Source organism: Molossus molossus, unplaced genomic scaffold, assembly GCF_014108415.1.
Source record: "Molossus molossus isolate mMolMol1 unplaced genomic scaffold, mMolMol1.p scaffold_m16_p_9, whole genome shotgun sequence".
Classification (NCBI taxonomy): Eukaryota; Metazoa; Chordata; class Mammalia; order Chiroptera; family Molossidae; genus Molossus; species Molossus molossus.
Window position 1 is genome coordinate 17,248,519 of NW_023425403.1, and position 14,033 is coordinate 17,262,551.

The window sequence follows — 14,033 nt, forward strand, 5'->3', positions numbered from 1 at the left end:
TTTACCATCGCAGCAAAAAATTAAGATACCTAGAAATACACTTACCAAAGAAATGAAGGACCTATTCGCAAAAAAGTACAGGTCATTGAAAAAAGAAATAGAGGAAGATATAAAAAAGTGGAAGCATATGCCTTGTTCATGGATTGGAAGAATTAACATTATTAAAATGCCCATACTACCCAAAGCAACCTATAGATTCAATGCAATCCCCATCAAAATACCAACGACATACTTCACAAAACTAGAACAAATACTTCAAAAGTTCGTATGGAACCAAAAAAACAACAACAACAACAACAAAAAAAAACCGGAATAGGCACAGCAATCTTAAAAAAGAACAAAGTTGGAGGGATCACATCACGAGATTTCAGGTTATATTACAAAGCCACTGTAATCAAAACAGCCTGGTACTGGCACAAGAACAGGCAGATAGATCAATGGAACTGTATAGAGAACCCAGAAATAGACCCAAAACAATATGCTCAATTAATACTTGACAAAGATGGCAGGAGCATAGAGTGGAGTCAAGACAACCTCTTTAATAAATGGTGTTGGGAAAATTGGGCAGCTACTTGCAAAAAAAATGAGACTAGACCATCAACTTACACCATACACAAAAATAAACTCAAAATGGATAGAACACTTAAATGTGACTCATGAATCCATAAAAATCCTAGAAGAAAATGTAGGCATCAAAATTTCAGACATTATACGCAGCAGAATTTTCACTGATGCATCAGAAAAGGCAACAGAAACAAAGAAGAAAATAAATGCATGGGACTACATCAAACTAAAAAGCTTCTGCATGACAAAAGAAACAACCACCAAAATGGAAAGGCAACCCAGTCTATGGGAGAGCGTAACTGCCAATGACACATCAGATAAGGGGTTACTTTCCAAAATATATAGAGTGCTCATACAAATCAACAAAATGAAGACAAAGAACCCAAATAAAAATGGCAGAGGAACTAAATAGACACCTCTCCAAATAGGACATACAAATGGCTAAGAGACATATGAAGAAATGCTCAATGTCACTAATCATCAGAGAGATGCAAATTAAAACAACAATGAGGTATCACCTGACACCTGTCAGAATGGCTGCCATCAACAAATCGTCAAACAACAAGTGTTGGCAAGAATGTGGAGAAAAGGGGACTCTAGTACACTGCTGGTGGGAATGTGGACCGGTGCCGCCGCTATGGAAAACACTATTGTGTTACCTCGAAAAGTTAAAAATTGAACTGCCGTTTGACCCAGTGATCCCACTTCTAGGAATATACCCTAAGAAGCCTGAAACACCAATCAGAAAGAATATATGTACCCCCATGTTCATAGCAGCACTATTTACAATAGCTAAGATCTGGAAACAGCCCAAGTGTCCATTAGTAGATGAACGGATAGAAAAGCTGTGGTACATGTACAGAGTGGAATACTATGCAGCTGTAAGAAAAAAATATCTCTTATCGTTTGAGACGACATGGAGGGACCTGGAAAGTATTATCCTAAGCAAAACAAGCCAAGCATAAAAAGACAAATACCCCATGATCTCACTTATTTGTGGAATATAATGAACATAACAGTGTGAGGAATGGGGTAGCCACAGAGATGTGGAAGTGAGGTACAGACTGACAATCCCCAGAAGAGTGGGTGGAGGGGGGGGGAGATAAACCGCAGAACTTATATGCACGTATGCATGAACAATGGACATGGACCACAAAGCTGGGTACAGGAGTGGGAGGGAGGGAGGGGAAATCAGTGCGGGGGAGAAATATCTGTAACAAAAATAAATTAATTAATTTTTAAAAAAGAAAGGATTAGGAAGTACAAATTGCCAACTATAAAAATAGTCATGGGGATGTAAAGACAGCTAAATAATATAGTCAATAACATTGTAATAACTGTACAGTGCTAGGTGGGTTCTAGACTTATCCCAGTGATTACTTTGAAGGTATATAAATGTTAAATTATAATGGTGTGTGCCTGAAACTAATGTAATATTGCATGTCAATTATAATTAAAAATAAATGTAAAAAGTTTTTACATTTAAAAAAAAAAAACTGGGGTTAACAGCTGTCTCAGGGAAACCAGGGTATGTCATCATCCCAACAAAAGTAGACCATTTTCTCAACAGAATTAGCCTTTAATGATGCTTAAAATTCTCATATTTACTATTAGTTTTTATTTTTTGCCAGTTCCCTATTAAGCATTTCCAGTGTCAACTTTATTTTATTTATTTCTTAATCCTCACCTGAGGAAATTTTTCCATTTATTTTCAGACAGAGTGGGAGGGAGGGATGGGGGGGAGAAGGGGGGGGGGAGAGAGAGAGAGGGAGAAACACATCGATGTGAGAGAGACACATTGACTGGTTGCCTCCTGCATGACTCTGACCCGGGCCAGGGACAAATCGCAACTGAGGTACATGCCCTTGACCAGAATCGAACTCGCAACTCTTTGGTCCACAGGTCAACACTCTAACCACTGAGCCAAAGTGGCCAGGACTCCAATATCAGCTTTACTGGAGCCTCAAGCAATGAATTTCTTCTTCCCATCCCTGGTTTAATTCAACCAAAATCTATCATTTTCTCCTTTGATGGGAAGAATGAAACCTTACCACATAAAAATGTCTCTCACTTAGTCATTTTCCTTGTCTAACTTAAAAGTCTTTTAATTTTTACTCAAAATTGTATTTATACTACTTCATTTGCTTTCTTTTAGGGTGAGGGGGGAGACACTACAGCTGTCATGCTCTCTTGGTTTACTCTTATATTACGTATTACAGCCTCCCAGAATGTGTAAGACACTCCTTCCAAACCCACCGACCTCAGTTATTATCTAAAAGTTTCTCCTTGGCTTTATATATGTCTTTCCACACTGTGTTTGCTCATCCATCATGAGAGATTCAGGCATGCCTTAAGTAATTGTCATCCCCCGACCCACTTTCTGTAGATGTGATGGCTAATTAGTTAATAACTGAAATTTTCAATGATACCTCAAAAGAAAGTCCAAAGCTGAATTTATGTTTGCCGTTCAGCCAAACATTTTCAGGAGTTAGTGTAAAAACCACTCTATTTCCTTATCTAGTCATAGTGGTGAGATCTTCGATTAATTGCAAATGCTCCCTATTTCAGCATCTCCGGATCAAGCTAGTCACGAGGTCTTATAGGCTGGCCCTCCTCCACACTCCTCACAGTTATGCCAAATTGTGCATTATTAACTGATACTCGGTCAATTAGCCCCACAGAGAATTTCTACCAGCTAAACCTTCAAGCTCAAGCACCCATACTTTGAGCTATTCAAGAACTTTGTATGTTTTTTTCCCTTGGAGGCTGAAATCAGTACAGACTCCTTAGCTTTGCATTCAGGTCTTTCCCTCCTCTGGCCTCAGCATTCTCCCAGTAGTGCGCTCACAATGTTTCATGCACTGTGCAGATTGGACGGCATTGCTATCTCCTGTGTCGTGACAGAATGTTCATTGTGTTCGTCCCTCTGTGGACATCTCCTGTTGAAATCCCATATTCTTAAGGCCTTTGTCATAATCAGTCTCTTCCGTGAGAATCTGGTAATACTCCATTGCCAGATTTGAAATCTCCTATTTTAATTCCAATTAGCATTCTGTTCTTACATTTCTGTTTATTGTACTCTGTCTCATAAGTGTTATCTGTGTCCTTGTTTAACCCGCCTCATGGAGTATTATTTTCTAAAGGAGAGGACATACGCTTCACTCATGGTTTGAATACTGAAACACCATGCTTACTTATACTAGTCAATCATTAATTACTTATTGAAATTATTATATGATCGTGACTATTTGAATATTGTATAAATGTGTATAAATGTAATGTGAAAAGAGTATAGATCTTTGCAAATAAAGTTGCTCCCAATAGTCAGAAAGCAAGTATCATTATACCTAATAAATAGTGAAACTGGTTGGTGCATGAAGAAAGTGAGGATTTATTCATAGATAAATTCTAGTCTCTGATAGAACTGGGGGAAGAGACCAGGTCCTTTATATTTCTCTGATCCTGTTCATTTTAAACAGAGCCCTCAATATGCATGCAAATGCTGCAAACATTCATTAAATAGATCCAATCTCTCATTTTCCTTAAATCATCACTGACTTGAGCTTACTGTTTTCTCAATTTAGGCCTAAGAAAATTATGGCCAGTTATTCATTCTCTAATTAACCTAAAAGTGAACTATATTTCGTTGCTTGTAGGATGGTATGGGAAATCTGAGAGTCACCAAGAAGGGAATCCGACTTGAAGGTATATCTGAGTTTCTACTTCCATTGTATGTGAAAGAAATTCATTCCCGAAAGGTATGTGATACTGGCTTTGGCTTACTGTAAAAGATAATTTAGAGGTTATGTTTTAGCTTGAAATAGGATAGAACCCCCTTATCTCTTCAGTATGTAATTAAGTTCCCTTAAGCTAAAGACTTGAAGAAATCAAAACAATTAAAAAACCGAAAAACTAATGAAGGTTAGTTTCAAACTAACAAATTAGAGAACCATTTAGAACTAAACTGCATAGTTGTGTTTGTTAGTCTATAAAATGTGCCCCTCTATTTCAAAGGAAGTTTAAAATACATACTAGTAGTAATTCCAAAAGGGGCATTTGATGTATCTTGAATAATTTCTGCTGGAAACATTGACTTGAATAAATGATTACAGTTTAGTATATTACAAATATTTTTAGTTTTAATATAATTCACTTTTTAAAGAGATGACAAAGAGTCTTAGTATAGAAGTTAAATTTATTTCTGAATGTACATTATTTAAACCAAGTAAGAATATTATCCTTTCAAATGTATGTCTGTGCTATGTGTGTTTTATCACTTAGCAGCATGTTAAAATTTAAGAGATTATAATTTAGACATTGTTCATTTTGGTTTAAGTGTGTTACCTCTCAGGAGGTAATAAGTGTTCTTGAGTACATCAAAATCTGACTAGAATCTTTCGATCTATTTACCTTCCCCTGGATTATATATGTAGCTGTGGAAATAAATTTATTAAGATAGAAAAGATGGAAGGCATGTTATATATAATGTGGAAAGATTGTTAAACTTATTTTATAAATATGAAAATGTTTTATAAACGAGAATTGTGTTTCAATATTACTTATATATTATCTTAGCAAATGGTTTACATAGTAGGACATAATTTGATAATTGGCTTCAAAGCCATTTATTTCCGTTAAATATCAAAGTGAAATCAGAATTATTTTATATAAAACTTTAAATTAGGATAATATATTAACTTTAACTTTTATTTTCTTATATGTGAACCTGCAAGAGTTTCACTAATATACTCTATTGGCTGCTACTCTAGGTACTAGAGAAATTATACTGAGATTACTTTATTTTCTGGATTTTTGTCAGACAACTAACACAATAGGCACATGTGTGACTATCTAACATTACATGATTAACTAAAAAAATAATTAAACTTAAAATTAAAAATTGATTGGTGTTTTTATTTGATTTTATTTTTATGAAAACTGGAAAATAGCATGCTTACACGAAAAATACATTTTTACAGGCTCACACGTTAGTGTCTCCCCTCTGAGTGCAAGTCACCACCCCTCAGTTAATTATTGATTTCTTGTTATGTTTGGCACTACGAAACAAATTACATTTGAAGAGATGAAAACTTCTACATGGAAATCAAGGAAGTACTTAGCAAGGGAAGAATATGAGAGCATTCATAAGCAGGAATGTTTTTGAAAATGCATCCATTCTAGACCAAAGCACAGGGGCTGCCGGGAATATAATTTAGAGGAAAATGGAGTTTACTTTCTCAGGTGGAACATTTTTGAGAGTACTGCTATGGGTGTAAAGTAGGATTCTCCTAGGAAAATTGGATGCATGTTTGCTCCATCTATTGGCCTAATAAGAAAGAATCCATTGATTTCATAACATGAACATGTGAGATGGTGGCAGGCAGTCTTCCTAACCTTTGTCCCTAGAAAGTCTTGAACCTCAGTTCGCCAGCATTTCTAATACCCACTGAGCAGCTGAAATCCAAACGCTCCCTTTCCCATCTCCAGTCCCGTTGCCGTCCTTCCAGCTGGCCCTGTCACCATCAGTTGCCTCTGGGTACCTGCGAACAGGGGGCATGTCCCATCAGCAGTCAGGAAGGTGGGGCTTGAGAACAGAGAAGGAAGGAGACCCATTTACTTCTTCAAAACTTCTCTACACATACACCACAGAAAGAAATATTTAAAATGAAGAGAAGACTGTCTTTCACGAGCAGTTCCCTCAGTAGGATCTCTTGTTCACGAATGCACACGGTCGTGGATTCTCTACCAGGAAGCCCCTTCACTGGTGAGCAGCCAGCCACAACTCCCCAGAGCCTTAGTTCTCGCGTTAATACAGTGAATTTGTAGAAACTTCTCAAAATACTTAGTTCTTAGGTTAGGAAAGAATACAAAAGAGTTCAGCAGTACTAGTAGACATGAGATTTACATTTTAAAGTGTTCTGATGTACCTGTCAATCTTTTCACACATTTTTACTCATTCAAATATTTATATAATAAAATGTCAAAGTTTCTGTAGGTCTAAGATAAGCAAATCTATTAAGTTTTAAAGGTACTTATAAAGTACTTATAAAGAATGAATTAAGCTGAGATGAATACTACTAGGTACAACAATTTTTCTTTGTACAGATTTTTTGTCCTGCAATTTTAGTGTGTGTGTGTGTGTGTGTGTGTGTGTGTGTGTGTGTGAACAGGCTGCTTTCTTTATGTCTAGCCAGAATTCTAATCTGTAATAAAGAATTTTCTTATTTAAAGTTACCTTCTGATTATGTAGATCCTGCATGTGGAAAGGTAATAGAGAGATTTCTATTTGTCAGAAAATACAGCTACCCAAAGACACACACTTACTTCTAGTCTCAACATGATAAACCAGGAGCTATTTCTACTGTCTACAAGCTAACTGGCCTCCCTCCCCAACCACCAAAGCCCTATAGATATTTGGAGTTCTATTATTATCTATCATAGTTTACTCTCTTTTTTATGCTTAAAAAAATAAAAATAAAAAAAAATAAAGCTTTTTTAAGTGGTCCATCATATCAGTGCATAGAAAACATGTTATCTTTTTGAAATATCTTAGCATTCAATGAATCTTACAAATTAACACGTTGTTTTCAGAGAGTAAGCACTCCTTGAACATTTGTGAAATTAAATAGAGTTTTCTTCATAGAGGAAGAATACTAAAAGATATGGAATTTGGGGCTACCTTAAATAAATGATAACATTCTGAATCAGTCTTCAATGCACATTGTCTAACATTAGGTCACAATTTTTGAAATAGCAGGAAATTAAGACAATGTAAACCCCAGGCTTTTTTGTTGTTGTTGTTTTTTGTTAATGTAAATGTAGTATGTTTCCCAAGACTTTATTAGTCCAGAGTACTAACAGGGTTAAATTAGCTGCATTTCACTGACTCTAACCAGACATCAGGCACTATACAGGCCTCTCTAAACATTACCTAACTTCATCTGATATTAAACAGCTCTCTTGTTTACTTTTTTCTGTTCAAGGATCATTAGTTAAGGTGGTTCCTCACCACTGCCCTCCAGTCCCAGCATCCTGCATGACAGATTGACACGTGAGCCAGGGAACTGTACCAGATAATCCCGGTTTCAGTAACACCAAGCCCAGCAGACGTTCGTCTTCTTTATGATTCCTGTGTGAGCGGGGCTGTGGGTAAGGCTCCGCCCCCTCCTGCCCAGTCATTTCACCGGCGTCGGAGCTCTGATGCTAACTCAGTGCTTCCCTACAACCGGTGCCTCACCTTGTGTGATCAGTACTGCTTCACAGAGTTCAGACAGAGCCGGGGGCCAGGCGAGCTCCCCAAACTCTTTCCGGGGTACACAACACGCTAATCTCCTGACCCTGTCCTTTTGGGGTACCTTTTCCCCTATAAATCTCTTTATAGGTTTCTTTCTCCCACAGGAACCAATTCATGCACAGAAGTACCTGAGGGCTTCTGTAATCATTTCATCATTATCATTATCATATTGCTTCCAGGTGTTTAATACAGGTGAAATTGATGATTTCACTGTAATGTCTTTATTCAAGTTTTTAAAAAATAACTACAAATCATCCCAAAATCTTTACACCAGGGAAAAAAACATGTTCACATATGTTGAATATCATCACAGTTATATGTTTATACATCTGCACAAACAAAAAGGTACATAGAGAGACATATACGTGCTATTTGTAATAATATACTAACTTAGTAGAAGAAATATAATCTGAAATAAATTAAAAGGAATTACTGAACTTAAATTTTTCTTCGCAACCAGAATTTTTGTAAAGCTTCTCTTGAGGTTAACAATAAAGTTTATGAATAGCATTTAGAAGCTGGATGACTTAGCCAATGTGTCAGTTTCAGGCAGTGTCATTAACTCCCTGCAGTGCAATTTGAGGTGATTAGTTTCTCTCCAATTGGTCCTCACCCTTTTCCGTTTTCAGTTTTTTGGGCAATTATATTATTTTAACTTTTCCAGAGTTGATAGTAATTGCATTCTGTTCTGCAACATTAATTGCCTTGGCACTTTGCTTTTAATTCTATATACCAGTGGCTGCAGTGTTCACCACCAGTAAGATGATGGCTTCTCTGTGACTGGGTTCATTATTCAAATCATTCCTCCCTACTTGTATTTCACTGTTAAACAGTTTTGTTTGCTTGCTTGCTTGCTTGTTAAACCTTGAAATATTTCATGCTAAATGTGTCTGCTTTATTTTTTTCTGGGGATATTATTAATAGTTTATCCCTTCTTTCCCTGCTATCCCACTGATCCACCCCATTCTAGCACTGACTATTGCACGAAATGTCCGAAGGCAGCCTGGCACTTTTCTCTTGTTGATGACATGAGTGTTCTGTCCAGTGTGTACTACATTTTTGCTCTTTCACATCAGGGAACGTTTCCCTGTCATATCACTCGATACCTTTCAGGTTCATTTGTTGAGTCTTTACCTCCGAGAACGCAGTAAGTCTTACATTGGATCATCATTGTCCTTCACAGCTCTCATGATTTATGCAATTATTGTAAACTGGATTTTTCCTCTGAATACAAGTAACTGTTATTTTGTAGAGTCTTTCTTCCATGTTAATTTATTTAAAATTTCGAAAATAGGATTTTTGCCATTGCTTTCTCTAATTCATGTAGTTCATATACAAGGATGCTATTTTGATTCTCAGAATTTTCCTTAGGTCCACAGTCTCCTTTTAAACCTTGTTATTTTAGTATCTTTGAGCTATGGTATTATTAAATATAATTTTTTAAAATTCTAAAACAAAGCTTCAATTATCCCTGGTGAGTCACAATTTGAGCCAGAGAAATTAAGGGCTAACTACTTGGTTTATTTGACTAGAGAGATGGTGGTGAGAAGGGGCAGATAGACTGTGGCCGTTTTCTCTCATCTGAGGGGATGCTGAATGGCTTCTGTCCACCAAACATGGACCATTTTATATCTGTGGGCTGCAGTGGCCCTTTCTGCCTCTGTAGAATCCTTCCAGTGGTTTAGACGGTCCTTTATTCTCGGTAGATTTTTTTCAGTACTGTCTACTTTACCACAATCTTTTCTCTATCCACGTTAGTTTACTTGAGTTAGGTTTTTCAGAACTATGTTAACACTTTTTTTCTTCTTCCCAGAATGTGGGCAAAAGTAGTATATGGAAACATGTTATATGCTGCTATGAAATAATTTCTTTTCTTGGCTTCTACCTTTTCTAGTTTGTAGCATAAGTTGATTAAGAAACTGTTGGTTGTCCCAAGAAAATTTTGATTTCTAAAAGAAATAATTATGGTTTGATTTGTTAAGTAGTAAGAGAGAGAAGTTTTTGAAAACTTTTCTATTTTAAAGTATAATATTAGATAAGATCTTTTCCTCTCTTCCTCCCTCTCTTCCTTCTTCATTTTTTTCTCTCCTTCAAAGCCGAAAGCTCACAATACCATCATTTGAATAGTCCATTTTTACCATCAATAATTTGACATATGCCTTCTCATATAATGCATTCCTAAATGTACATAGATTTGTTTCCGATGTCTCTGTTCTGTTGATATACATGGACAAAAACCAATCTTCAAGGAATATTTTTAATAACTTTTAGAGAAAATTATTTTTATTGTTCTTTTTAAAGACATTTTGCCTATTGTGCATTTTATTTTCCAAATAAATAAATGATTAGCTGTCACGTCTCATAAAAACTTCTGTTGGGAGTTAATTGTGGTTATATTTAATTTGTGAAGAATGACATCTTTATAGTTGTGAGTTTTTATATCTAGGAACATAACTTTTGTTTTTTTTGTTTGTTTTTGAGAACTTATTTTGTGTTGTTCAGGAACATTTCTTGGCATTATTATTCATATAAGCATCACAAATTTCTTGTCAATCATTTTATGATTTTTATTGCTTATGGGAATGGGTTTTCTATTCATTTTTCTCATCAGTCTTTATGCTTGTGTAGAAAAGCTGTTCTTTTTGATGTTGTGAATGGAATCTGCCCATTTTCTTAAAGTTTTATTGTTTTAGTATATCGTAAATCATTTTTGTGGCTATTCAGAGAAAGAATGATTTTTAATATTAGCTAACATTCAGCATACACTAGAGCTCTGGAGTCCAATTCCTGGTTTTAAATCCTAATTCTGTCACTTAGCAGTTACTAGTTACCCTAGGTAACCTGTCTGCACCTTACTTTTGTCATCTGCAAAATCAAGTTCATAGTGTCCCCTGTGTTTGTAAGGATGAGTATTATGATTGCTGTTAGATGAGGTCAAAAAAATAAAACCCTTACCACAGTATCCAACCAAAGAAATGGTTTTACTTATTATTTTTAATGCAAGCCAAGCATTATACTAAATATTTTGCATAGCTTACCCTTTCTATGTGATGACTATTATTATCATGAACAATATATTTGGAAAGTAGAGTTTAAAGATCTGCTAATACATTATAAATGGGACATGAGCATAACAACGAATACAATGTGCTATCAAGGATTTTTGATCTGTGTAGTTGCTTTTAACCAATGTGGAGGAAACTGGATAGTGCAGGAAGATTATGAGCACAATTTTGGAGCTGTTTGTTTATTAGAAGAGCATGCATTTCAAGTAAGACAGATATAAGTCTGGATTTCATTTGGGCAAGTAAAACATAAGGATATGCATTAGAGACATCTATTTTTATTTATATATATTTATATCTCATTTAAATACATGAAATTAGACAAAAATTTCAAGTAAGTGCATGCAGACAGAAAGTCTACTTAATGTTCCTTCAGTACTCCAATATTGAAGGTTTTATAAAGAATTGTAAGAATCGATCACAAACTAAGAAGGGGAAGTGAGGTAGGAGGAAACCAAGGGTTTGGTGTCCTGGAGGCATAGACAAGAAAGTGTGCCCAGCTCGATAGAGTGAAAAACTGTTTCTAATATGTCAAATAACGTGAGAACTAAAAATTCATCCTTCTATTACTAACTTGATTATTGTTTAGTCAGAAATGTTTTCTTTTCACATTTTAAGGTATCTATCACATTTCTATATGATTTATATCACTGTTATGTAATATTGAATGAATTCCATTAAAAAAATCCAAGTGTCAAACAAAATATCCTTTTATGCCTGGAACAAACTTATTAATAAGGTGGCAATTTTTTAACAAACAGGTGAATTAAGCTTATAAATATTTATTTTTGTATATATTTGCATATATTCACTTTTCCTGTTTTTTCTACATATATTTTACTTTGGTTTTCTTGGTTTAATATTTTACCAACCAAACAGAATTCATTGAGAAGCTATCACTTTTTTTTGGTCAATGTACTATATCAATTTTAATAACATAGGATTACTTGTTCTGAGAGGCATGGTAGACTTCTACCATGAAATTGTTTATTCATTGTGACTCTTGGATGCAAAATCTTTGACTAATTTTCTAATTTTTCTATAAAGATTGGTTTCTCTTATTCAAACTCAACATGACTCACATTAATATTTTTCCTATGAAATCATACACTTTATTCAGACTTTTGTTCTTTAATCTCTGGTGTTGCTTCTTTGTGTCTTTCATTTAAAAAAAAAATTCTTACCCGAAGATAATCTTCCATGTATCTTCATGGTATTTTTTTGCTTAATACAAGTTTTGTATTTAACTAATCGATTTTTTTTTATCCCCATCCGAGGACATTTTTCCATTTTTTGTTCAGATAGAGTGGGAGGGAGAGAGAGAAACATCTACGTGAAAGGGACACATTGAGTGGCTGCCTCCCGCATGACCCAACCAGGGCCAGGGACAAACTGCAACCGAGGTACGTGCCCTTAGCAGGAACCGAACCTGGGTCTCTGTGGACTGCAGGCCAATGCTCTAACCACTGAGCCAAACCGGCCAGGGCTAACTGATCAATATTTTATTAAATTTTCTTTAATATTTCTTTCTCTACTTTTAAAAAATATTTCCTCATTGTTGTTTTCCTGGTTTATTAAACACTTGATTAATTTATGTTCAATATTTTCTGTTTTTAATAAATCCATCTAAGGCCATGAAATTTATATCAACTGCTTGGGCAACACCTCATGTGTCTAGTAATATCATCTGGAATGTTTTCATTCATAAGTAGTTTCTAATTTCATTTTTATATTATTTTTACTCAAAAGTTACTCCAAAATAGTTTACTATTTACATTTTGTAATGATTAATTTTGCATTGACTGTCTTTTTGTCCTTGTATCAGTACAAGCACACTATTAATTTTATAACACCCTTCAAAATTTTTAATTATATTAGGATATCATTTGATCATAGTAACTTAACTATAAACTAACACCAAATTCCATGAAGCCAGGGACATGCCAGTTTTAGTCGCTAAAATATCACCTAAGAAGCTAACACGTAGCAAGCAATCAAAAATTGGTATTTGTTGTTTTTATGACTTCTACATAATATAATTTATTGTCTTAATTTCAAGGTATGTAATTTGATTTTTACAACCACCCTGAGAGGTGGACGGTGTAGGTAATTGTGTTCCATTTTTGAAGATCAGTTACTTTGAGTTTGTGTCCAAAAATCTCAGGACTCAAAGGTGTACCGTAACTCAAATCTCAAGTCACAGCTTCTTGCTCTATCATAGAGTCCTTGCAAAATTGTCTTCTATAATTGTTTGCCTATAAATTATAAAAAATTATTCTAATTAATTCATTGTATATATTATCTTTCTGACAGCATTAGAAATATTAGGATTTTAAGTTAAGTTCTTTTGATTAACGTATGCCTCTTCAGTCATATTTACCAAACAACTACATATAATTCATCTAAGCCTCTTTATAGAGGTTGTGTGTAATACTGGTTAAGCCACATAAGTAGTGAACAGAGAAAACACTCATTTATACAACAATGTGCTTTTTAATATTTGTAAACCAAGACACCGTTGGTGGGATTCCTTAAAAACTGAGGAAACGTATAAACACACATATAAGTAAATAGTTGTATACAATTTTTAAGTGGTTCACAGATGCCACGGATCCAACCCATGTATCCAGTGATCATAGTTGAACCAACCTGAACATCAGATTGTGCACTTTACCATGAATTTTTATACACATTTCTCAATTCATACTGCTTTATGTGAGGAGATATGTCCTCCTTTGCACATGGCAATTCAGCCACCTCAGGTCACGCAGCCTGAAAATCGTGATACTTTGACTACAATCTAAATCGTCCCATGCTGATTTGCTGCTCTTTAACGATTCATGAGACTTTCCAAATCAATCTTTTAAAAATTTTTTCCAGGAAATCTATATTTCTGTTTGTGTGTGTGGAGTGCTGAGCTGGACCCTCAGAAGAAAGCATGAGTATAATTTGAGCACAGCAACCTTATTTAGAAATTAGAAAAACTAATAAGACTTATCATGGCAGGAAATCCTCATTAAACTGGGAGATAGTTTGCAGTTGCTAAATATATAGCATATGTGAAATTAGCTGTAGAGCCCTGGCCGGTTTTGCTCAGTGGTTAGAGCGTC

The 14,033-nt window shown here is 35.1% G+C and overlaps 1 protein-coding gene across 1 annotated transcript in view; it reads left to right on the top strand.

Annotated features, from left to right (window-relative positions):
- SGCZ (sarcoglycan zeta) overlaps positions 1 to 14,033 on the top strand; it is a 272,064-nt gene that overhangs the window by 134,717 nt on the left and 123,314 nt on the right. The window contains exon 3 of the mRNA XM_036250299.1: positions 4,221 to 4,322. Within this exon, the coding sequence (XP_036106192.1) occupies positions 4,221 to 4,322 (102 nt within the window). The remainder of the gene's footprint in view (positions 1 to 4,220; positions 4,323 to 14,033) is intronic.